General features: G+C 35.8%; 1 protein-coding gene across 1 annotated transcript; it reads right to left on the reverse strand.

Annotated features, from left to right (window-relative positions):
* Positions 1-542: 542 nt before the first annotated feature.
* ACMSD (aminocarboxymuconate semialdehyde decarboxylase) lies at positions 543-26361 on the reverse strand. The gene is made up of 10 exons (XM_010123749.2): positions 26271-26361; positions 22982-23026; positions 17662-17758; positions 14141-14190; positions 12585-12821; positions 10215-10308; positions 8547-8642; positions 7902-8074; positions 1528-1626; positions 543-1302 (listed from the first exon to the last, which is right to left on the reverse strand). The coding sequence occupies exons 1-10, from the start codon at positions 26325-26327 to the stop codon at positions 1240-1242; spliced, it is 1011 nt and encodes a 336-aa protein (XP_010122051.1). The 5' UTR covers positions 26328-26361; the 3' UTR covers positions 543-1239.
* Positions 26362-27165: the final 804 nt, after the last annotated feature.

The raw sequence follows: 27165 nt of genomic DNA on the forward strand, positions 1-27165 counted from the left end.
TGTGTTTGGCGAAGCAATAAAGATCCAAATGCATTAACTGGGAAAACATATAATTAACCTGCACAAATCACTTTTTGTTTTGTTTTTTGACACTGTAAAGAAGGACAAAGCCACCTTTGTAGTCCAACAGAGGCTGGTATCAGCAGGAACTGAATGTTCAACATCCTTCAGGTTCAGTCTGTGACATAAGGACAGTTATGAACACAGCTACAAAAGCAGTTTCTGTCTAATATGTTTTTCCTGGAGTGTTCTACAGCTAAACAGAAGAATGGTGACACCACACATAGCCAGCAAATGATCCCATGAGAACGGAGATTGTAAGTGCTCACCAGCATTTGCCTGACTCGTATAAAATCCTCTCAGGAGGAGGATGCCTGTTCACTCACCGGATAACCATGAAAGCCCATTTCAATCAATATGAAGTAAACCATCTTTCCATTCCCATAGCAGGACTCAAACTAGATAGAGTACTAACATTTCAAGATTTAGAATATCCTTACTTTTAGGAAGTATGTTTTAAGCAACAGAACATTAAATCACACTGTTGCTAAACACCAGCATTTATTTTGACAGTGACAGTGATGCACGAAGTATTACCCACACACATACGTTATTTCTGCACCTACAACCATATTGTTCAAATTATTTCTGATGAATAAGTTGCCAGTGGTGTAGGCAGCAGCTAAAAAGTACAAATCCCCACATAGGCCTTTTTCATCCTATCACAACCTTTACAAGCCATCAGTGCATATCCTTGCAGTGCTGGGCTGAAGTGTGGTATGCTGCCATGTCAATCAGTGGATAAAGGCAAATGTTGCCTTTTATTTGGCATCAACAATATTCTATTTAAATTCTTTTTAAAGATTCTTTAAATTGTGTTTATTTGGCATAAGAAAGACTGAAATGTAACAGTTCTTTCTTCCTGGGAATCAAGTCCTAATAACATGACATTGATTATCCTTCAGTGATTGTTATTACAGCTGCAGAAGATGAAGTCTTTCCTTTTTTTTATGAAAGCAAGGATTTCAGAATTTTTTAAAGACAACCTAAATCCTCCCATGCACAGAAATATGTATGCATACTCATTTCCAGTAGCCTTGCTTTTGTTTTGTAGATAACAGTAGACTGTAATACCCCTGTCACATTTATTTTTCATCTGTGTAATTGCACATGCAAATAGATGTACCCCTAAGGATTCAGCGTTATTTCTGAAGTTTGGTCTCTTTAATATCTTCATAATTATTCAAATTGTTTTCTGCTAAGACCCAAAAATTCCAGAGCATTGCCAGCCTTGAGTTTATCCTGTAAAAACAAAACACATATATATATGTTTATATATGCTTAACTCATATTTTACTCCAGTGCTTTTACTTGTGCTTTAAAATTAACTGCTGCAAAGAAACTAAAGAGCCTCTTCCAGTCTTTGCAGATATCAGTGTACTACACTGATTTTTCAGTGTTTTATCTCGGGTCTAAAACCAGAAGCTTAAAAAGGAGGGAAAAAACCCCCAAAGGTAATGATCATACCTTCAGTTTATTGTCAAAATCTTCCATTGAATCAATCAATTTTCCAGGTTCCAGTTCCCCAAGTGGAAAAGGGTAATCTGTCCCCAAAATAACTTTGTCCTGGTAATAAAAAAACATGTTGTACATTTCGTGGTAATATTAAACAATAGAGTTGCACGTGCTTTCTGGAATTTATAATAAACCACAGGAAATTACATGTATATATTGGACTGATTAATTACAAAAGTGAATATGAAGATAATCTTTGGGTTCCAACTTTCATTAGCAAAAAAAAAAGCTTGAAAACAACTACTTGAGTTTATTGGGTGAATTTAAGTTTGAAAAAAAGTACAGGTTATTTGTTAAATTGTTTTTGTGGTGTCTAACTAAAGTTTGGTGTGGTTTTATTCTGATACACAGAAAGTTCAAAATGCAAATCCCAGGCCCATGGGGATTAGTGCATATTGCTGAGGGGAATACAATAAAAATGGTAATTCCCTACTCAGGTTGATTTTCTGTATTGTGGTGCTGGTTTGAAATGTAACAGAAAGGCATCTGTTGTTCTCCTGCACGACTCATACTGCTTCGGCGAGTAGTTTGCCTAAAATGCAGTGATTAATCTTGGTTAAGTGTTGCCATAATTAAGTGGCCAATAAAGGGTATACACAATTCTTCCTTCTATTTCTTGATTTACTTTTGGATTCTTTCTCATGTTAATTGCATGCTCTGCACTGTTCTGTGCAGTTCAAAAAGAGTATGAATGTTTTTGACACATTTCTTTAAGAGTCTCAGGACGTTCTCCACCAAACCTAGAAAAGATGCTTGGATTTGGATTCTTGAATTTGAAATTCTGGACTATATACACACACACAGAGACACACACAGACACACACAAACTTAAAATTATATATACATGAGAAGAACGTGTAATAAAAAATACAAAGCAATAAAAATTATATTTTTTTGTGATACTTTAAAAGCTGTAATAAGTGCAATGTGATACTGCTACTTAAAGCATGGTACAATGTAGAATTTCTACAGACCTTTAAATAAAAAAAAATTAACTAGTATTCAGCTTCAGTTAACAAAAGCAAAATCTCATTTACAAAATTTCACGTATTTTGGGAAGTCTATAATTTTTAAAAAAATGTCATTGTCTTTAACTGGGATTGGATATTAGCTGTGAGTTTGAAAGTCTGGATATTAGCTGTGAAAATCTGAGAATATGACTAACATGATGTGATTTGTTTCTGACAGCAAATAAGCAAAAAGAAAATTCAATAAAAATCTGTATGCATCATTACTGTTATCAGAGATGAAAACAAACAGGCTGATCCTGAATAGGTCCACATTGCTGCATGTTCATTTTCACACTGGAATTATATTTCCCCATTTTATCTGCCTTGGAAAGTGCATATTGGCAGCTCTCTTGATTTTATCAAAAGTCTATTTTCCTTCAAGCTTCATTTCCTGCATACATGCATATTTGAAAACTACAGTTTTCATTAAAAACATATGTTTTTAAAAGTCTCATGAATTTGAAGCCAAGCTAATTAATTTGGGGCACTTTTTATAATATTTGAACTCAGTTACCAATACTGAAATAGGGGGAAGAAAACATATTTCAGTTATTTTATGAAATAATTAGGTTTTCTTATTTGTCAAATGCTGCTTTATTTATTTTTTTACCTCCAGTAGGTGTCACCCGAGAGTCTCTGAAAGAACCCATATAAACCCTTCTACAAAATCCAAACAGAAGATACACATTCTATTGTTCTGTCCTCTATTGTTATAATTTACTATAGAAGTCTTGCCATAAGATTACAATAGGAGAATTTATACTCCTCTGTCTGCTAAATCAAGTTTTGAGGGTGGATTAAACAAATTGTATTTGGATGTGCGTACTTTCAAGCAGCCAAAAACATTCTTTTATTTATAATATCCAATCTGATACCAAGACATTTTCTTCAGATACAAAAACCAAGTGTATGCCATATTAAAAAAAAAACCCAACCAATAAACATAGTAGGTTTATATGAGAAAACAGATTTTTAAGTAAAGGAGAAGGAAAACCTGTATTTGCCCAGCTGTTTATTAGTCAAGGTTAAGTAAGCCAGGAAGGTTTGTGCATTCTTGTTTACATCTCCTATACACCGAAGCATAAAGAAATCCCATGGCCTCATTGGAATAATATATATGTATTATTTCAACAATATTTTTCTTTCCCTCTGAAGTGTTTCACAGCTAATCATGTGATTTATTCCTTAGCAGTAAAATTAAGAGCTGTAAATTAATTTTAAAAATTTAGAAGCAGCTTTATTGTTCTCCTACTAGCAATACTAAGTTATCCATTATATTCTTTGAGCTTCAGTTTTGTACCCATCTGTAAAATGGCGCTTGCAATACCTGTCTTTAGCAACCGGCCTCCGAGAAGTCCCCTAAGCCTCTGTAGATAAATAATACGCCTAGCGTAATAGATGTATTGTCATATTATTCCAAAGGATGCCAACAAAGTAAGCTTTCCATAGAGGACTCATAATTCGATACCTTAATTGGTATATCTCTCCCTTTAGAAAGGTATATATGGCTAATGATTAACCTCAGTGGACCCTTCTATTCCATAGCACATTTTCACAGTAATAGGGACTTGAATCTTAAAATTAATCTCAAAGAGCATCAAGCATGAGTTCATCCTCTTGTATTAGCAAAAAGCTGTATTTGCCTTGCATCTCACCTTGTTTCCTGCTATCAACATACATCTCAAAAAAAGGCCACATTGCTATAGCCAGTTCAGCCCCAACTTCTGGCCAGAGAATGTTTTACCTTTGGGTGATGGCTCTTGAGGAATCCCATGGGGAAGTTTTTGCAGAGATACTCTGAATCATTTAATCCTCCGTCAACCCAGTTCTTCACTTTTTATAGCCAGCATCATTAGGGATTTTGTGTTTGTTTATATTCAGTCCATGCTACCTGTTCATGGAGGGAGTGAAGGACTGCTGCAATCCTGCAATCTTACAAAATTCTTTCTCAGAAATGTATATTTCTGCTTCCTTTAACTGGCACAGGCTCCAATTATAACCTGCACCCAAAGCTAAGAAGGGATGAAGTTAAATGCACATGACTCATCACAGCTGTCACTGGATTTTAATATTCATAAGCTGAAAGCCAACACGTTACATTCTGATGCCAGGTACTGGCTGTTCCCTCAGGACCTGAAGCCATGTCTAAGCACATCTTCACACACACCGATGCCCTTCCTGCACAGCTCTTAGCTATACTCCAGAGAGCTGTCCTATTTCAAACCTTCAGCTCCTAAAGTTACAGTGTCATCCTCAAGACCCAGTCACAGTGTTTTTAGCACAGCATTTATTAATCTTACAGTTGTTATCCTGCCAACATATGACTGAGCTGAGAGCACGGAAATATTTGCCATTTTTTTAAAGCATTTGACTCTTGGAATAGTATTACATAAGAATATCAACTTTCACTGGAAAAAAGAGGGAACTTTTTAATCTTAATGGTTATAAAGTAAAGCTTGGAAATATAACATGAATGTTTTTTTCAAGGATACGATGCCTTAGGCTATGAAAAAGAGAAAGAAAATGTACTTTTAAAAAAATTCTCTGGAGCTTTAAAAGCATTTAAGTTTTTAGGATCTGACTCATGACTTGTCAGCACTCAGGTTCCACCTGATGTCATGTTGCTTGAGCTCAGAATACTCAGAGGAGAATTAAAGAAGACACCAACATCTCGTGTAGTACATTGTCAAATTTATTGCATTAAGAAACTTAATTTCAGAAGTCTGTTGGCAAAGTAAAAGAGACACTAGAGAGGCTATTGCTGAGTGACTTTTAGATTATTGAATTACAATCCATAGTCTCTCCCTTCTCAAACAGCTAAGTTTCAGTTGCAGAGACTAATAATGATTAAAGGCCAGAGTCTTTGTGTCGCTTCTTAGGAAGAAAGGTAGAGAAGTCGCAGTTCAAGTGTGGTGCAAAGACAGCAGCTTTCCCACAACAGCCATAGCTTAGAGCAGCCTTGAGGTGCAAAGCTAACTTGCTACTCTAAAGCAGAACTGCTCTAAGACTTGCCTTCTACACAAGTTAAAACAGAAAAATAGTTAAGTTCATCAGCAATGGATAAACCATCCTGTTGTACTTTCTCTCCTGCTTTGCTCTCGACATCTACAGTTCAGCTTAACAGAATCAGACCAGAAAAAGAATCTGTGGGTCTCAGCCATGCTCAGTCACTCAGCTTCTAATGTCTTTCTAACAATGGCAAAACACGTCTCCCAGCATTTTAAAACAGAAAAAAACAAGAAACAAGCAAGTGATCTTGTCTCCTTGGCAATAAAAAAAAGCAATCTGACCACCTAAACTGCAATTCAGAATTCAAGAGCTAAACTTATCCCTTCTATACTATAACTGCATGTAGAATGAGAATATACTTAGGATGAACACAGTCTTGATTTGGGGAGACTTCTCAGAAAAGGAGGTAACTGAAGGCAAGTGCTGAACTGTCACCTTTGGGTGGCTTGTAAAATGGAAGTGTACATCACATCCAGTAAAATTTTTAAAACTGTTGTAAAAACTACTTGAAGTTACTTGATTACTGTAGGCTACAGTTACATTCCAAAGATAATGCACAGTAAAAAGTCCTGGGCTGTTGACCATGATATATTTACTATTTAGAGGTTGGTAACAAATTAAAATAAATTAATTTTGGGCTGGAGCCCTAATATTTTGTTAGTAACCCATCTGGTGCCTAAAACTTCACCCCCGACACAGATCTCTCCATCAGTGTTCACTAGTACTAGCACTGCCAAAAAAAAAAAAATGCTGTAACATGTCTATATGTATGGAAAGAACTTAGCAAATGCCACCAGAGTTAATACCCACTGATGTTATAAGAACTTTCTAGTACTAACAGCTTATTAGCACATCTTTTCACAAGTAAACTGACCTGGGATTTGTCTTACTTGTTTCTAATGGAACTAGGCTGCATGGTAGTTTCTTTGCACATTTTATGGGGCTCCTGCCATAAATCTACTTCTGGTTTGTGGTGGATTTAAGAAATAGGTATTCTCTCTCCTCTCCTTAGAGCTGTAGTGTTATTTCATGTGTATATGCATATACCCTTTACAAAAACTTTCTGTAGTATTGTTTCAAGGTGCAGTTGTGCTGTAACATTGTTGAATTTTTCACAACTCTTCAAATGCAAAGTTTTCCTAAAAGGCACAAGTGCCGTAGGGGGGCTGCAGGCAGAAGTCCACTCTCAAAGCTACAGATCTCCTCTGCCACACAGACTGAAAACCCATGGATTTCAAAGGGTTGAGACCTGGACTCAGAGTACCATAACAAAGAAAGCAACAGTTCCACATTATTAATTTTGGGTGGCAAGTCACTTCTGTACCAGTTCTAGTACAGATTTATTGCAGTAACCTGTTCAGGCTGCTAGAGATGAACATGGGAAATCAACAGTATCTTTTCTGTAGAGAGAAAGAAAACATTTGGCTTAGCGGTCCTTCTGAACTTTGGTCATTCAAGAGGCCCTGATGACAGCAACAGCCCCATATGTGAGAAAGTACTATGTGAGCCTAGAAACTAATGTACAGGAAACAGGAATACAGTTGTTGAGACCAGAAAGTCAATGCCAGAGCTTGCATTTCTGTTTTTGACATCTGGTAGGTATCTGCCTGCTAGCTGCAGAAGCTCTATGAGGTCCAAAGATCAAGACACAAGCAAAGGTCTCTTGTTGGATTTGCAGTGATCCATTGGAAGCTGGCATGAGTGATGCCATTTTCAACTCCTTCCTGAGCATTTACTAATGAGAAGGAATTATTTGAAGGTTTTTGGATTTTTCTGTCCCATGCTGTCCTTGATTTAAACAGGTTGCTAAACTACAAAGATTTCTTCATTCTCTACTCTAACAATTAAAGTATTTTTGCAAACTCATGAGATTTAATGTGGTCTCCAGGATCCCCACAGAAACTTTATTTATAAGTGATGTTTTTCTGCCTATAACTTCCCAAGTGGAAATACGATTTGATTTATTCAAGTATACACTTGAATTCAAAAATAAAGCCATTTGGAAACAGATCTCCAAATGAAGCAGTCCTTGCTTGCAGTCCCATCCTGAACAACCTTACACAAGGAACTAGCTTCGCTGAACTAAGTTTCACAGTGCATGAATTCCTGGATTAAAGCCACCACCATTTCAGTAACTGCACACAGTAAAAATGTTATCAACATGGCAGAAGCCCATCGGTTTCTAATAGCTCAGGTTCTGATTTTACTGGGTGAACATGCTGTCTTCTTCTTCTCTTCTCCTTTTGCTGTTGCATAGAGAATTAAATAAAGAATGACTCACCTGCTTCTGGAAGCATTAAAACTCACCTCTCCTATTACACTTGTTAGCAGCCTTAGTGCCTGATGATCATGGACAAGAGAGTCTGTGTAAAATGAACCAAGGTATTTTCTGGGATCCACCTTATTATCCACTGCACACAAATCAGGGCGCACGTTGAATCCATGAGAGATTCGCCCCACTGTGTACGGAAAAGCTCCACCTGCAAGAAGACACTTTTAGTAACAGAAGCTGAAAATATGCAGGAGGAAAAAAAGCCACATTATCAACAGAGATCTGTAAGTTTTAATGTCAGCTATTTAGAAAGAAAATGCTCTGCACCAGTAATTTTTTATTGCTTCCCCTTCATTAGTTTCTTTCTCTGTTTTCCTCAGTTCCTCACTACTGTGATGGCCAAATTACTCCTGCTGCTTCCTTGTCCCTTTCCCCAAACCATATCCTGTTTCCCCTTCCCCCTTGTTTCCCTTAAATGCTACTGTAAGAGTTCAAACACTGGCTGAAACAGGCTAGAGAGTGTTCATTCAAGCAGCCAATCTGGCAGGTACCTTATTTAGGGTAATAGTACTGAGCTAGTGGCAGGCTTGAAGTGGTAACCCTATTAGCTGGCATACCAGAAAATAAAATTGTACCATGCTTAATTTAAGAACAGGTGGTTCACATGGTATATTACTTACCTCCATGTGCAAAGCAAACTTTCAGCTTAGGAAATTTTTCAAAAATTCCTCCCATAATCATGGAGCAAATGGCTATGGTTGTTTCTGCTGGCATACCTGAGAACAAAAAAAAAAGCTTTATTATATGAGAGGTTTATTTTTTATTTTCCTATTTGAGTTTTAAATGTTATCTTAATTTTCTTCGATTAGCCTTGAACCTACTGAAAAAATAACAGTTACATAGCAGCTAACAAAGGTTACCCATCATTTCTATTAGAGGAACATGGAGTTGAACATTAATTAACTGAAATGAGAACACAGGACTGGAAGCCAAGATCTTCTGAATTCTAAACTCAGTTTTTATCCTACACCACTAAGACAGCTGAGAGGCAGGCAGTGTATGTCCTGAACTGCACAGTATAGGCTTGATTCCCTGGTTATCCCAGCTCAAAGACAAGTCTGGAATATGCCAGGTTCTCTTCTCAGCTGTGCTTCTGGGTTTCTTTTGTGTGGAAAGTGGGACAGATAGGTTGGTGGATATTCCAACACAGATTTGGGGTTTAGTTATGACACTGTGCCAGTTCCTACAGTTTAGAAATAACCTCTCTCTGTCTTTGCTACTGAGTAACTTGGATCCCCAGTGTTAGGAACACAATGGCAATTTATTTTCCTACATCAGGCCTCAGTTTCTGACCTCACCTAGCGTATTTAGAGTATCTAGGTGCCTAACTTCAGACATCCAGCTTGGAAATCAGGAACTGATTTCCCTTCATCTATGAGGGAAACAATACATACCCAGCTCAAAAAGTTATTTTTCATTAATGTTTTACCATACGCTCACATGCAAAGCCTTATTAGGCTTACTAGGAAAACTTTTCAATTATATCTTATTAAGTAAATGCAGTAATTTTTGTATCTTTTACAATCTGTGTTGTTGAGTCTGCTCTGATTAAAAATAATTGATACTTGTAAAAATTTTCCCAGTGTATATTGCAGAATGTATATTATATGTATATTGTGTAGGTTTTTTGGAACACCTCTATTGAAGGCAGTGCAAAACCATGTAAAACAAAACAATCCAAACCAGAAAAAGTGAGGGTGGCATCAGGCCTAATCATTTCTAAGTAGCAGTGTAACCTACCTCCTCTTATTCAGTGTTGTTCTGATTTACCTAGCAGCTGGGGGAAAAAATAGAAACTAGGTAATTCCCTACATCCATAGGGAGCTTTAAAAGTATGTGTTGTTTCAGCTATAGTTGACGTGATCTTAGATTTATTTCCTCTCTGATCAACCTATTTCTAGGAAATAATCCAAGAAATTCTAGGAAGTAATGTTTGGTTTTGCCTACTCCTTCATTTACTCATGTTATTTTTGAGGAGCTCATTTCAGAGACAATTCACTTTTCCCTAGTATCTGCTCTTTGTACTAGGGACAAAAGAGAATACTAGATTCTCTTGCTAATATGAATAATTTTAATTCCAGATATTTAAAAGACAGACAAACTAAGGAAGCTTAAAAACAAATAACTGCTGAATTTACACAACAGATTTAACTGTAGTACTTGATTTAAATACGTTGATAGAGAAATCATGTAGTTTTTCTCTGTATTAGTATATTTGAAACAATCTTCTGGGCATAATCCAGTGACAGTTCACAAATGTAGACTAAACAAAGCAAACATACACTCACCTATTAGCCAGGGAAACCAATATTTGGACATCCTTCCGTCTATCTGCATGTCCCAGGGATGCACAAAGAGACAGCAATTTAATTGTTCAGCAGCCTGCAGCAAAAAGGAAAAAATCTAAATCTTGACTAATCATACCAAAATGCATCTTAGTTCTCAGCCCTGCTTTGAAGATTACCTGCAAAAGTGTACTGAGCATTAGTACTAGTAATGAAAATAGGCTCAGAAGTAAGAACTATAAGCAATCGTTGGTTGTATTTACTCCTCTGGGCCATATCCTGAAGTCCTCGCTCAGTTTCACAGTTCTTTTTGAGACTACAGGACTGGAAACACTAATGATAGTATCTTTTCAGTAAGCCAACTGTTCCTCAGATTAAGGTGGTACAAAAATTCTTTCTTAGCTGTGTTTGTCAGCCATCCTGCAGTGTAAAACTCAGTTCAAACTAGCATTCTTTTACATATGAGGATGAATTCTCGTAATGTTTTATAGAACAATTTTAGGATGGTTTTGCAGAATTGTTCCAGCTGCATTCAGGAATTTTCATTGCTGTTGCACTACATTTGTCCCTTTTGTCCCTTTTCCTGGCTTAAAAAAAAAAAAGTGAAAACTATTCCTAATCCATCCTACGAATTAGAAATCTAGCTGTATTCTGATCAGTAACCCATCTCCACTCAAGTATATTAATTTTTCCAAAACTACTGACATCTTTGGAAAGGAAAAGAGAAGAACAATATACAATGCTGATTCTGACAGGCTAATTTAACTATGTGCTTAAATGTAAGTATATAGTCTTCAGAGTCTTTCATATGCTTAACCAGGATTTAACAGCTTCATTTTGTCAGATGTATTTCTGGACCTCCTCTTGTTGCTAAGGAGATTACCACACAGTTGAAAAATCCGGGTTTATTTACCCATACATGCATAAATAAAGCTGCAACTTTTGGATTGCAGGGGGTAATTGCCATCTACATTTGTAAACTAAAAATAGCAATTCAGTAACTCGCTTGGTAGATTGATAAAGTTCATTATCAAATATAGCTTAATTTCACAATCTTCAATATCCAGAGATGTTTCTAAAAGTGATAGAGGTTACTTCCTATACATGTTAAACATAAGCTGAAGAACGTAGAGTATAAGAGAGATCTCAGTACAAGAGGGATCTCAGTACAAGAGGGACACTGAGCTACTGCAGAGTCCAAAGATGATGAAGGGACTGGAGCATCTCTCCTATAAGGAAAATCTGAGAGAGCTGTGACTGTTCAGCCTCGAGAGGAGAAGGTTCAGAGGCAATCTCATAAATATATACAAATACTTGAAGGGAGAGTGAAAAGAAGGTGGAGCCAGGCTCCTTTTTGTGGTGCCCTGTGACAGGACCAGAGGCAATGGGCACAAACTGAAACACAGGAAGTTCCCTCTGAACGTTAAGAAACACTTTTTTTAGTGTGAGAATGATTGAGCACTGGCACAGGTTGCCCAGAGAGGCTCTGGAGTCTCCATCCTTGGAGACAGTCAAAAGCCATCTGGGCATGGTCCTGGGCATCTGGCTCTAGATGGCTCTACTTGAGCAGGGGGGTTGGACCAGATCACCTCCAGAGGTTCCTTCCAATCTCAACCATGCTGTGATTCTGTGAATGTGTGCATCTCCAAGACTGGAAGTTGATAACTGACTGTGTGTGACCATAAAAACAAATAGCTCAGATGCTGCACTAACAGAATTCTTGAATAAATTGAGCGTTCTGAAAAATAACCTCTATGGATCAATTTCAAGCTGACAGCTATAATAACCTGTGAAACACATACAGAATATACATTGATTAAACCACGTAATTCAGACAAATGACCATCCTCATCTGGACTTCAGGCTATTTAAGATATGCCATCTATAAATACATTTTATAATCAATACATTCAGTTTGGAACTTTTGGTCCCATTTGCTTTATCTTGTATGGTACTTTGGCTCTATAGGTATCTGAAAATCTCAGGGAGTTTTATTGATTATCTCAATAGGACTGGATGCCATAACTTGAACCTAAAAGCAAACACTACAGAGGTGCTTTATTCGATACTACACTTATCCTCAAAAACCAACAAGGCAACTCTACAGTGAGAACCCATATAATAAAAATATTTTGTTATTTATTATTATAAAGTATGTTTCAGAATGTTTTATATTGTATTATTGTCATCATATCCTATAATGAGTTATCGTATTTAATTAAAGCTGAACCTCTCTAATCACCAGAGAGATTAGAAGGCTCAATTGGTTTAATGTATCTATAAATTGTGATGACTGAATATGTCCCAAGAGATTTTTAGAGAGAATTTCATGTCACAGAGTTCCCAAAAATAAGGAAAGAAACATTTACTCACAGCATAAATATCATACAGTTCTGGTGCATTCAGGTCCCATTCATTGACATGAGATCCTATTTGTACTCCAGGAAATCCAAGCTCATTCACGCAGCGATGCATTTCCCTCACAGCCAGGTCTGGAGCTTGCAAAGGTAACGTACCCAAGCCGACAAACCTCTTGGGGTACTTTTGTACTGTAGCAGCTAAGTCATTATTTAATATCTGGGCTAGATCTAAAGTATCCTGAGGTTTGGCCTGGTAAGATGTTAAGCAGAACAGTACATTAAAATATAGTTCTCAAATGTTATCACCTTTGGAAGATATTGGATAAATGTCACTGCAAACAATTCGGAGACAGGGTTTGAACCTAAAATTTACTTTACAGTTCTGAATGGCTGGAAACTAGTAGGGCGAGATTCTGCCTCACTTTAAAACCTCTGGGTGCAGTTCTGCCTCTTGTCTTGAATATTTTATCAGTTGCTGTTGCCTTTACTGCTCAGGATGAGTGTAATAAAGCCCATGTTGCTGATGCAGTTAAATATCTGGTCTTCTGTGTACACCAATCCTCTGGTTTTGTTTATCCCAATGCAAAAATCTCAGCATATAATTATTTAAACATAGCAATGAATACTTACTCTCCTATTACTGGAGCTGAAGAGACAAAAATAAGAAACGTGAGGTGCTGAAGCATGAGAATCCTGCAGACAAAACTTGAGCAAACCTCTCTAACATTTAGAAGCAGATAACAGTCATAATTTGAATAAGGGAACTACAATATCCATACAATTAGTTTCCTGTTTTTCTCCCTAATATATAGTTAATGGAAAACACTCCCGTAAATACCAGAATAAAATTTTAAAGATACGTCACCCAACAAGAAATTCTGAAGATCAGTGGTACTACTCATATGTGGGCTTAACACAATGATTTTTAAGATAGAATATCTGTTTACATGTAACAGCTCTATTTGTACACATAGCGAAATAGTTAAAGCGGGAATGTATTTAGAACATTATTTTGCTATGATTTATCTTCTCAGACTGTTTTTATTTCTTTGATGCATTTAAGATCACCATGCAGGGAACATATTCATGTAAATGTGCTGTTGCATTTTATGATTCAAAGCATACTAGGTCAACAAGTCCCACGCCACATTTAAAAGAAAGTGGGAAATGACCACAAATACATCTTTTACTTCTTTTTTTTAATGAGAAAATACCGATTGATGTCTAGCTTTCATGGAATCGGTACCTATGTGTCTACCAGCTAACTATGGATTCATGCCATGTAAATTCTCTCTCCCTGTTTCCAGCTACCCCCATAAGGTCCCCAGAAGAAATTAAGTTGTTGTCTCATTCTTATTGAGCGTACTCCAAGGTGCAGACCTTGCTGATTCTCCTGATATCTAGAGTACTTTTCTGTCTTTTGTTTTTCACAGCAGAACAATTCTCCATTTACTTCAGTGCTTTAGTGACTACTTCAATCACCTATATTTATAGGAAGATGCATTTTTTGTTACAAAATAGTTTTGTAATGGATTGATTACAAAATATGCCAGTAGCTGGCATACCTACCCAGTAGCTGAACATTACGGGGACTGTGGAAAGGACTTGAACTGTGACTCCTGAGTAAGAAAAAGCAGTTATTAATATTTCCTTTTTCTTTTGGTAAAATGTTAAAAACAAGAAAGCATTTTGATTTGAAAGGTAGATCGTAAAAGCTTTAATGGTAAGAAACACTGATTTAACAGTGACAGAATAAGATTTTTTTTTTTTTTGCTAATTAAGGATCATGGTAATAAATCTTGTGGTGTATCAATTCATTAGAACTGGAATATTTTTGCTAGGTAGAAAGAAAAATAACACTTTCATACTCATCCTAGATTATTTTGTGAAACTATGTATTTTGTTTTAGAAGTATTTGGTACGCACACGTACAATTAAATAAAATAGCAATTTAATGTTACTCTCACATAAATGAATGGGACGTTAAACCAACAGAATACAACACCTTACGTTTACCTTGAGGTCACATTTATCATATATATTTAATAAATCATTATGTAAATTTTCTCAAAGATAAATAATGCAATGTTAAAATGGTTGTTAAACAATATTTTCCGAAGTGTTCCCCAAAGCTATATTGTGTTAGGCTACATTCATCCTATGCCTGGACTACTGAGGTTGTAAGTATAACAAAATTTGTCTGGTTTTAAAAATAACTTTGATGTTAGCAATAAAGACAATTAAGTCTATCCTGTCTGATTTCTGTTCAAACACAAATTTATACCATAAATTTGAGTATGACAGGTTACAGCAATGAACACAGCAAACCTAGCAGATTAATGATGGAAGAAACAATAAACAATAATTAGGAGTCCACTAAATAGTTACATGCAAAACTGTATTTCTTTTTTTTTTTAGGTCTGATTCTAATATTTATGCACATATTTTGTCATGCTTTAAAAAATTTAACTTGGTTGTATGTAGTGACACTACTAATGCAAAAGATGACAGAAAAACCCTAGAAGAATTTCTTCTAAGACAATGACCTTGCCAAAGCACTCGGCTGTTTAACAAAATGAGTTCTCCTTCTCAGTATTTTAAGTAGGAAACAAGAGGGGAAGCTGACTCAGGCATCTCTCTTACAAGATCCGGTTGATATTATGTACAGCAGCAATGGTTTGGGGGTTAAGGATTAGGTCTACAAAATTACATATATATTGAAGTACAGCCTAAGTTGTGTTATTCACCAACATGCTACCGGACACTTGATTAGTATGTTTGAGAACATTCACTATGTTTTCCACAATACGCATTGTATCTGGTTTCAATCCATTTTCACACTTCCTGAGCAAATTTAATATAAACCTGAAAAGTAGATTTCCAAGCTGAACATTCCTAGACGCTAGCTTTACAATGAAGAAGAATCAGCATAGAAAACCCTCTACTTTATACCCTCTTTAGAGAGTTTTACAAAGGAGAAAATTAGTATGACAGGGCAGTTAGGATCAACCTAAAGACTTTCTTTAACGAAATTGTGATGATTTGTGTCACAGAACTGGGATGTTAATTACCTTTACAGCTTCTTGTCTTGAATTACCTTGATAGTTTGTTTTATTGAGTGGATCAAGACACAGGTTTGTATACCAAATAGATCTAGGATATATGACTATGAGAACTAATTTAGTCTCTTCGGTACATTCGCTACCATTTCTTATTACTGGCAAGACTTCTTGGGCATTGCACAAACAAAGGCTTTTAGCAACCAAGCTGTGAGTTATCTCTCTGAGTTAATAATACCTTACAGTGACTGATACTAGTTTTGTTCAGCTGGGAGATTCCTTGCAGTCTTTGTTCCAAGATTATGCCATGTTTGGAGGTTAAATTTTTGGGTATAATCTCTCTTGGCTTGTGTTACAGAAAATGGTCTTTGAACTAAGTAGCTACAGCTCTGTAAACCGAAAGAGAATAAATATGGCCCATAGTCTTTACAATTAGAAGTAAGAATGAAAAACACAAAGACCTTTTTATTACACTTAGTTGGCTGATGTCTGCATCTTTGGAGTGCTGTAATAAAAGGGGATATTTTTATGACACAAGTCACCAGATGGTGCTGTAACCCACAGTTTAAGATTTTTATTTTTTAACCAAGTGAGCACTGTTTAGTTTGTGGAGAAATATTGTGGTGTTGGCTTTATGATACATTTGCTTTTCTGGAGAGCTGTTGCAAAAATTTGAAAAAATTGCTCCTGTGTTTTCCCTTTGTCTACAGCAAATACATGGGGCAGAATTGTTTTGTAGAAACTTGCCGTTACGGTTAGGGGAAATACCTAAAAGGGAAATACGCCCAAAGGCTGTTTATGATCCACACTGTGGTTGAATGACACAGTAATCCCTAAAACCCCTGAGCTAACTAAGGAAATTATTACAAGAAATTACAGGAAATTATTACAAGGCAGTGTATTTCAGAGAGGTTTCAAAGATATTTTAGCAATCTCATCAATGGGAGTTGGAGTTCGAAATACTGTTTCTCCAGGGTAAAAATTAGGTAGCTGAAAATTATCTAAGTTGTATTTACATAAATTGCCCACCAGCCCTTGAGTTCCTAAACTGGTCTATGTTATGTGTTGCAGTAAACCTCCATAAGGAGAATGACCCAAAGTATCTCCTAAGATGCTATCCCATGACAGAAGGAAACAATAATCATAAAGATGCTACTTATAAAGTATCTGCTCTCTGAAGTAAATCAGATGTTTATTCCTTATGAAAAATTGGAGAAGATATTCAAGTTGTCTCTACTGAGACATTGATGTAGGGAATTTTTTAGGCCTCAATCTAACAAAAAAAATAATCTTTAGTAACATAATATTTCTTTCACAAAAATAATTTATAGTGTTAATAAGAACTAACAAAAAGAATTGATCAGACGAAGAGTTCCGTCTCTCATCTTCATCTCTCTCTCATCTTACAAACCTCATTTAGTGGCATGTAGGTAAATTGATGGAAAATAAATTTGCAATTTTGGCATCTGGTTAAGTTTCTTTCTAAATCAGGAAAACTCTCATTTCTGAGAAAGTAATTGTACCAGTTTTCCAGGCACAGAGTCCTCTAGCAAAAATATAGAATGAAGTTGCAACATCCAAGCAGAAAAAAATATTAGAAAAGGAAACAAACATATAAAAAATCCTATGAGTAAACAGAATGTTTTTATCATTTGAAACAAAAATGAAAGGGCTTCCTTTTTTACGTATATCACTTTTATACGTGGAATGTATGTTGCCTTTTCAAGTCCAGAGTCAACTTGCTTAGGTCAACTAGTTCCTTACTGCCCTAACAATCCCACCAAAATTAGTGAGCCTGTGTAGGGAATGAATTGCTACTGAAAATGATGAAAGTTATGGGACAATGTCCCGTTTGAGTATGAGTATAAAGCATATCAGTTTTCACTGACCTTCAACAGATTTAAACTAATGAATCAGTATGCTAAAATTTTTAATTTTTATATTGTTACTGAGTACTTTCAGATGCACTAACAGAGAAGTTGCTGTTATTCTAAATGAGACACAATGATTTCAATTCCTTTATGGAGATACCTGATAAGTCCATCTCTTTAATCCGTACTTCTGGATCCCAGCAGTTCTCTTGAATAATTCTAAAAATCTTTCCATCCTTCACCATCTTTGCCTGTCCCTGTGAAATGACATTTTCATATATTATAAATGTGACAAAGTAGTACATGCTAATTTATAGTCACTTGAGTATATTGTGGTCTCTACAGAAATTCAGTGATAGAATTTTATTCTTCTATTTTTATTCAGTAGGTATTTTTAATCAAAGACTATTTTAAAATGGTCATTAATAAACCAGTCATTTATAGTTCAGACGGTGGGAATTAATTCTTCATAATAAAAAAATCCCCTTTCTTTTGCAATGTATATCACTCCACATTTGTTTGGAAAAGTCCAAGTTTATCCTCAAACCAAATTTTGACCTCAAAACAATGATCTAATTAAATCTGTGCTAAATTTTCCCCTTGGGTATATGTGTATTCTTTTAAAGTCAATAGCATCACAATGATTCCAGTAAGTACAGAACTAATTGTGCAACTCTGTTAATTTCAGTCCAGTTGTTTCGTATCACCAGTGATACTGAGACAAAATCAGACCTATTATGTTGTCTTCGGATTACAAAAAAGAATTATTGAAGAATCTATATTTGGGAAAAAAGCTCCAAATAAAACCTAAACACAGTATAAAAACATTACCTGAACTAGTATAATATCTACCCCATATACCACCAATTCCCAAACTTGCATAGTTCAAAATATTATCATGGTGATGAAAGTTAATACTGTTCCTTTAACTATGAACATGGAAAGTTCCCTTTTAAATTTAATTTTTGCTTGATTTGCCAATTGTCCAAAAAGGCTGGGTAGGGACAGTGTTGTCACCTTAAGCAAAGTAAATTGTCTGTTATAGTTGTACGTATCCACATGCTTCTATGGACTTGTAAAGACAAACACTCTTTCTGTTAGCTTACATTTGCATACACTGATGAGCCACAATTCACCAATACTTTCAAGGCTTGAATATTTCTTGGTTGCTTGCAGCTGCTACAGGGATAAATGGAAATGGGTGAAAGTCAGAAGATCCACATGACTCTGTATATTTGAGATGGGTACGTGTAGTCATACAGCAGATGTACTGGACAGAGAACACACTGCATCTGCAGTTCAAAATTGAAAACCACATCAGAAGACACTTCAGCTATTCCTTCACCTTCTCAGTGAACAGAAGCTAAGCGCAGGGAAGTCTTCTGACCCTTCTGGAAAGGAAATTCTCTCTCTTCAAAGGCCACTATTTTCCCTCACAAAATCAGTTTATTTCAGATCCTGTCTTTTTCTAAATTAAAAAAACCTGTTAAATCAGAATAGTCCCTACTAGTATGCTAAAACAGAAATAACTAATAAAATTTCACTACTTCTTGCACAGCTGGGTTTCTTTCTCCTCCTTCTGAGAAGCCAGACTGTTCTTAACCTTAAATTTGTTATTAACTTCATACATCATTCACAAATATACTGCCCTAATGAATATTTTAAAGATCTCTTCAACAAATCTAACTGTGCTGCCTTGGAAAACTGTCAAGTTACTAGATAGCTGTATCACAGGGTTTTAAAATTACTTAGAATCATAGAATCATAGAATCACTTGAAATATTACAGCCAGCAATAACAACTACATAGTCCTGATCATCTGGTAAAATACTTCAAGTTCTTGTAAAATTGATTTTCCAGCCTGAGAGAAAGGTTTACTCCAGCCATACACTCCAACACATTAAAAAAAGATGAGCACATTGCTGCAGATTGCCAAATAAACAGAAAAGTATTCAGGGTGTGAGTAGAGAAAAAGACAGAGTAGAACAGAGCATTGTGTCACATACAAATAGATCATGTGGACTTTACTGGACTACCACTGGTGAACACAGGTGACTTAATTCTTTCCTCAGACATAGCTAAGGCGTAGCAGCTGACCTGCTCATATCTGTTTTCTTCTCCTAATACTGAACACGATATCAGATAGATTGTAATTTCACTAGCAACTTCGACAGTGCTCATGCTTAAATATTGAGATAAATAGTTGTTCTCTGAATGCTGCAACAGAGTTTGAAATATAGGAAAGGTTTCTAATAAGCCACATATTGTTCTCATTGAAGAACTAGTTGAACAGTTTGCTATTTTCATTTGCATTAACTGATTCTTTGCAACCACACTACAGGTCAAGGCTAAGCTCACAGCATTGTATGTTGGCAACAGCAAACTTGATTATGCAGGAAAGCAAACCGTGATCATCTGAACAGATTCACGTTTGTGTACGTAAGGATAGAAAGACCTGGTCCAGCAACACTGTGACTGGAAAATGAGTCACATTGCTATAGGCTTTAGACACTGACAGTACTCTGTACCTGGTATTTTTTAAATTAGAAATTACTCAGACCTCTCAAGTGGGAAACAATTCTCAGCATTTTTTTTTCAGCAGTAAGAATGAAACATGGATCAGGAAAAAAAAATTGTACAGGTTCTAAAGCAATGGATGCAGTGCTGAAAATCTCATAAAATACATGAAATTTTTATTTGTAAGGTTAACACAATTTTCTAAGGGCATAGTTGAAGAATTCTATTCTATTCTATTCAATTCATTATCTGATATTTAAGGCTTTAATTAATTTACGTGGAAATTAAGAGAGAGAGATTTAAGATCTAATTCCAGCAGGCTGATTTGGTTCAGCAAACTACATTTAAAATTATCCCATCACTGAACTACTTAGTCACATCCCAAATTGCACTTATTTAAAAATGCATGTAATTATTTTCTTCCAGTTTGACCCTGATGCTTCTTCACGGAATGATATGAGAAGCTTTTGGTTTTTTTTAATCTTAAGAATTAACATCCCCAGCTCCACATCTCCAAACAGGATTTTTTTTTTTGCCATGCCCTTTTTTCATGCAACATTTTCAGACAGAAGTAGGCTAGACAGAATCCTCTGCAGAGTGTATAAGGCTATTATTGACTTGCCACAAAGTTCCTTTGCAAACTATTTTTAGCAAGGAATTTTAGCATCAGACCTGTAACAAACAGTTAAGCTGCTAAAAATGTCTCCAACAATTCTCCCCTCTCTGCACCTACCATGCCTCTCAGAAGCTGTGCCAGCTACACTTTGGTTCAGCAGGTGGCTTGTTCTCTCCTCCTATGCCTGCTTAGACTCAGATCTGAAATTTCAGCATAATATTTGTTTGCTCCTCATTCTCAGTCCCAACCTTCATATTCTGTGGTCCTTCTGCATAAATTGTTGTTAGGCATTTGACAGCAAAGCCTTGCACGTTATAGAATGACAACAGTGTGTATATCATTAGGTTGCAATAAATAGACACAGTGTTGTATCAGTTTTATCAGCTTTTTTTTCTGTTAATATATGCATATATTAAATCAAAAAGAAGTACGATTTTGCAAAGTGACAGAGGGATCGGGGAATGTCTAGTTCCACTGAAATTAACAGGCATTAAATATCTCGGTTACCTGAAGATGCAAGTCTTGCTTCTCTAAAGGCAATAAAAGTTGAATCTCTACAGAAAATGAATGAATTAGCCAAGTAACAAGGAGAAACAATAAAGACTGCGTACTATTTTCTTTCTAGGAATACCCTAAATATGGAGAGGCACTGTCACTCTGAAAATGCTAAGTACTAAATCTTTCTATCACTTATCCTTCCAGTTTTCACTATAGAACTCCTATGTAGAGATCATGTCTGAATTTCAGAAGATGGAGACAGATTAACCCTTGTAAAACACTGTGCCTACAGCCTGCCGTTACATAAGATGGCTGGGTTTAGCCAAGTTATCTGCACTCTTTGTATGCTTTACATGGGTTGCGTGCTGACACTCTTTGTCGAGCTATTCATGCTCTTAATTTTTCATCTTTTGTCTTGCAGCTTACGATATACAAATTGTTGTTTCTGCTCTTATCTACACAACCCCTGTTGTCTTTGTATTTTTTCCTTAATTATCTGGCTAATACCTTGCCTTGCTTTTATCCCTTCTGTATCTGTACAACTCACAACATGCCTGTGGTAGGCAATTACAGATGAAGTTTTTCAAGTTAGGACAGGTACCTACGAAGTGAGGTGGAAAGTGAACAGAGGTCTCCTGAGACCTCTTTTTAATGCCACCTTTCTAATCTCCCTCATTCCAAAGGCCAGTGACATTTACAGTGACAGACTCTTCAAAAGATTCCGAGGAGCAGGGAGCTGACAGATCACAGGAGGAACCCGTCTTCCTGTGGCAATGTTTGAGATAGACAGGGATATCTGACTGCTGAAGTTATTATATGGTAACAGAGGGAACATCTTTAAAACTAGCTGGTGCGGTTAACCTACATAGTAATGTACAAAGAGAATTATTTTGCCTTATCAGCCTTGCCTCTCCTAGGTTCTTGTGTCCTCCTGTAAAAAAAAGCACTAATACTGGTAATTTTTTAATGCTGTTATCAGAAGATCAACCACAACATTTTGATCTTGCTTTCAGGAGTTTTTACATTGTTGTGTCACCATGAATGTCACTGACATTACTGGCAATTTGCTTTACTTTGAGTGAGATCAGAATCAAGCCTTTTAGAAACCAGTTCTGTCCCCATCAGAGAAAACACATGTATTCTCCTAACTTCAGTACCAGAAGGATGGATTCTGAATGCAGATGGACTGTTAGCATAAACTCATGGCATCTGAAGACATGTTCCAATTGCACTGATGTAGCTCAGAAGTGCCTTTGTAAAGCTAATAGAGTGAACAGTGACAAAAAGGTGAATTAAATGAGACCCAGTCTACATTTTACTTGCCAATAACCCTCAGGCTCCTAGTTTTCTAAGTAATGGTCCCCAAATCTATGGATTGTCCTTATTGTTCTGCTAAATGACTCTTCCTCTTTCACTCAGATGTGAACACATCTTAACATCTGAGTTGTTTAACTTTTATTAAAATACCAGTTCCTTTTGGTTTTGCTTCTCATACAGAAAACTGCATTTAACTGAAAAAAGCCTTGTACATGTAAACTGCTTTAAGTTGGCTCATCTTATTGAAAAGAATTCCTTAGAGATATCAACTCCAAGTGCTAAAATTAGATTATGATGAAAAACAGATACTGGTTCATACAAGGGAATGTGAGTTTCACCTCTCAAGCAAGAAGGTCTACTGAGGTATATTAGGACTTGGAGTGACATTATTTCATACAAGACAGACCTCTAGAGAAATCTGTATCAAAGACATAGCCAATCTTATTGCCACTTTGCTTTTTAATAGATTGACTGTAAGTTTGTACTCCTGATGACAACACAAGATCAGCTTAGAACACCAAACAGCCCAAACCTTGCAGTGATGATCCAGCTGTACCCATCCACCATATCCGTATCTCTGTGAAAGAAAGAAGAAAAAGCCAGTGCTAGTTAGGACTCTGCAAAAATAATAATCATCTCAGATCTTACAATCCAGCAGTACATTATTCAGGATAAACACTTAAGCATATGCTCAGCTTTGAGCCTATGGAGTAGCCCCATCGACTTCAGCAGAAGTGCTGAAGTTTAACTGGACTGGACTAAAGGTGTTTGTAGATCAGAACTTTTAGCTCCCAGTTCAACATTTCTAAGTAACTCCTACAACCAACTTCAAAGTGCTTAAAGTTGCTTACTGGATTGAGGTTTTAACTGGAGTTATTTTAACACAGAAAAAAAAAAAAAATCAAGCATTTGGCAATATGAAAATTGAGCTGACAATATTCCAATCTGTGATCAGTTAATCATTAGCACAAAGATGTATTGATTCCACTTTTCAGCTTCCATGATTCAGCAGCAGGACTGAAGGTCAGTCTCTCGTCTATTAATATTTAAACAGCCAAGAGAAGCTAAAAAGGAGAAGCTTAGATGCTCATTGATTCTTCCAGAGAGATTCAAAATTGTTTATGCAAAAATGCTCAAGCCTACAAAAGATGCTGATTTCCTTTTAATAAATTATCAGATTAGAAATAAATGAAATCTTGAAATATCATAAAATATATGATATGATATTTATGATATATTTATCATGTATTATGTGATATATATGATATTTTCAAGATATGATATAAAATATCATATCTTGAAAACAATGCTCAGAATTCCCACTTTTCTGTAAGTAAACTGAGTAAAAGCAGGCATTTCTTTCACCGAGGTGTAAAAAATCTGAATAGAGTTCTGAATTTCCTGTGATAACAAATAATTACTAAATGCCACTGTGAGCTTTCCTAAAGCGGGCGTGCAGAGCCAAGCCTCCTGACTTCAGCCAATCAGAGATGCTAATGACTGAGGCCACGTATGTTTTATTCAGCTATGTAGATTTTATTCAAATTTATAAGTTTATAGGTTTATGTATAAATATAAAATATTTAAATTTAGGGGAAATTTTGTGAATAAGACTTAATGAGAACTTGTAAGTTTTCACTAGCTCCATGCTAATTGCAAACGTAAGCTGTGCATAAAATGAGTACCTTAAAGGTGCTCGAGGAGCATTTAGGCAATAGAGAAACTCATTGGTCTGTTTTTGAACTTATTTTCTTCTTTTTTTTCCCCCTCAGTTATGAGTTGGATGTATTGACAGTCCTTAATTAATTTATTTCTATGAATTTTTATACTTATTATGGGTTCCTAAGCTCTTAAATAAGTATCTTGGCAACAAAATTTTCTAGTCATCGGTTCAAGATTCAGTATTTATAGGGCTGGAAAAAAAGAGAAAAGTTTAGCACTATGTGTGCATGTTAGGATTGCCTCACTGGTTTTCCATGGATGAGATGTAGAGACCTATGCTAATGGCTTGAATTTTCAGAGGACTCTGGGGAATTCTGAGAGAGTTGTTTTCTATTCTGCGCCCATTAATAAACCATTGAATCACTCCATCTTTACAACAGAGGAAACAAAAACTAGCAGGTGGAAATTAACTGTTAAAAATTCAGTATTTGCCTCTTTATCAGTGTTTAAATGAATGCAACGTTGACCTACAGGGTCTAACAGTATTGAATTCAGCCTTGATGTACATCCGTGAACATCAAGGGATTCTTGGGTTGATTTTATCTCAGTGAATTTATTGCCCTTTCAAAGAACATAAAGAAAAAAAATCTTATAAAGTCATGTAAAATCAGAATGAAGGAATTTTATATGTGTTTTTATTGGGATATTTCACAAACAAGGATAACAAAATCTGAAACAAGCATTAGTTACCTGTCTTTGTAGTCTGGATATTTAAACTCCTATCCATTTAAAACAGACTTAGTTGTTCTAAAAATATCTGTCACCTCACCTACATTATTTAGTGTGTATGTGTTTTTCACTGAGGAGCTCTTTAAAATTACAAATTACAAATAGGATTTTCAAAGAACTTCCTATGTAAACAAGGAAACAAACATTCCTTTCCAGGAGGTTTTATGCATAATGATGCTATTTTTTACTACTAATTAAGAAATAATCCTGTGTATGTTCTTAATGCCAGATTTTCTCATTACTTTTTTCTTATATGCTGCTTGCATTTTCCAGCTGCTCTCTGGCTGATACTGAACTGATACTGGACTGTCAGGTTTAAAATGAAAGAAAGACAGAGCTAATATATATGAAACACTTACCTGAGACTTTGCCATCATCAACCTCAAAATAATTATGCGAAAGAAATGTACAGTGTAAACCAAAGTTTTACATATATGGATGTGTAGAAACTATACGTATAGTTTCCTGTAATCTTTTTCAGTACCTTTTGTCACATTGGAGATGTGATCCCTTATGAGTCTAAAAGTGATCAGACATCTCTATACTGAATCGTGATTTAATTATTTAGGCAATAAGTCTAAAACCTAATTCAGAATAAGATGACTACATGGCTTTTTGATAATCTGAAATAAGAAAAGGATTAGATTTATTACATGAAAATCTAAATGACACTTTCCATTCTCAAGTACTTTTCACAGACTCATGAAAATTATTACTGACAAGAATAAATGTATGTCATTGAATAATAATAATAATACCACGCAAAGTTTCAAAGTTAAGACAAGTTGACTTATAGCTTCAGTGTTCTGACAACTGAGATTTTGTATTTTTAATATAATATGCTACTTCTGTCCAGTAACTGAAAAAATAACAGATATTAGTAAAATGATCATCAATTAACCATACTTAGAGTGACCCCACTCGTATTGAAGTTAGTGACTTTGATGTCTGTGGGCATAAGATGTGAATGGATTTTGTCTTAGGTAACATTAATCTTGTCTAGTATTTGTTTATTTCTCTTGTTTAAAAGAAAAGTGAGTACCATTTGGGAATCTGTCAGCTCTGGTTTTATGAAGAAAGTGGAATTTACGCCTCATCATTTGACAATTTTAGATCTCACAAAACACCAAGCAAAAACAAAAGAATTGCTTCAGACTACAGAAAGAGTGAGGAACAGAGCCCAGTTTTCCATCCCTTTCTTACTGAGACTCTTATTGGATATTTGCATCTTAAAGCTGAAAAAAAAATCAAGTTAGACAAAAGCATATATATATTTATAACAGAACCCTTCATTCATTGTACTTTCAAAAATTACATTGGTAGAATGGTTGCTGATAACATAAGGCATGGAATATCTAAACTCTTATTACCTTTTTTAGGTCAGGCCATTCCTTAGGTAAAATGTGGCTATGAATATCAATTTTCATGTTTGAAGTATCAAAGGAGAAATACTCTTTGAATGAAAATGTTTTCTGTGTAATTGCTACCGTCCTTCCTGGCTGTGGTTTCGCAGGTTATTAACTTTGGCTGCCGTTCAGTTCCACCTGCTGTCTTATCAGGATTGCTTGGTACAGTGGCCAACCAGGGAGCCCAAATCCCAGAGGAGTGGCTCTCTAAAACAACAAAGGCTTCTGGAGCTCATCAGCTCATACAGCAAACGGTTCCTGCATCCTAAGTTAAGCTTAACCAGAGCTAGCTCGGATTTTCTGTGAAACTGCATCTCATGTTTTGCTCTTTACTCAACTTGGTATTACACTTCTTTCCTCAGGACACCCTTGCCTTTTATTTGTGCTATATTTTTCTCTGTAATTTATTTCCTCTATAGTTTTATTTCAATGTATGCCACTCACATGGTGTTTTCCTGCAAAAGCTGGTTAACTATTTCTTGATTAATTTGTGAATACTGAAAAATGCTGATTTTTTAAAAAACTAAATGCTGTTATGAATCTTGCAACTTGAAATCAAGCAACTTGAAAAATAAGTGACCCAGTTTGTTTTGTGCTTTTTCTGACTTAGTTATTCTGTTGGGACTTGATTAAAAAAAAAGAACAAATTGGACTCTTGTATTGCCCTGCTTGTTCACTCATTAAGCAAGGCTGCTTTTGATTCGGTCAGTTAACCTTAGAGTTATTCTTCAAGCCAACTCCTTGTGGCAGGGTTGGTTGTCTGCTTGATGATGTGCTTCTCTGCAATGTGAGATCACTAAAGACTGAATGTTCAAAAGAAAGAGAAAGAAGCAGCTTTGGGAGAGTATTCCCTAAATAA

The sequence above is a fragment of the Chlamydotis macqueenii genome, chromosome 6, assembly GCF_036417535.1.
Source record: "Chlamydotis macqueenii isolate bChlMac1 chromosome 6, bChlMac1.mat, whole genome shotgun sequence".
Classification (NCBI taxonomy): domain Eukaryota; kingdom Metazoa; phylum Chordata; class Aves; order Otidiformes; family Otididae; genus Chlamydotis; species Chlamydotis macqueenii.

Excerpts from the sequence above, each read along its gene's own strand:
- ACMSD (XM_010123749.2), bottom strand. The coding sequence starts at position 26,327 with ATGAAAATTGATATTCATAGCCACATTTTACCTAAGGAATGGCCTGAC. Across the intron at positions 10,309-12,584 it reads AACTGTATGATATTTATGCT|GCTGCTGAACAATTAAATTG; the intron begins GTGAGTAAATGT and ends TTTTTGCTGCAG. Across the intron at positions 1,303-1,527 it reads ATTTTGACAATAAACTGAAG|GATAAACTCAAGGCTGGCAA; the intron begins GTATGATCATTA and ends TTGTTTTTACAG.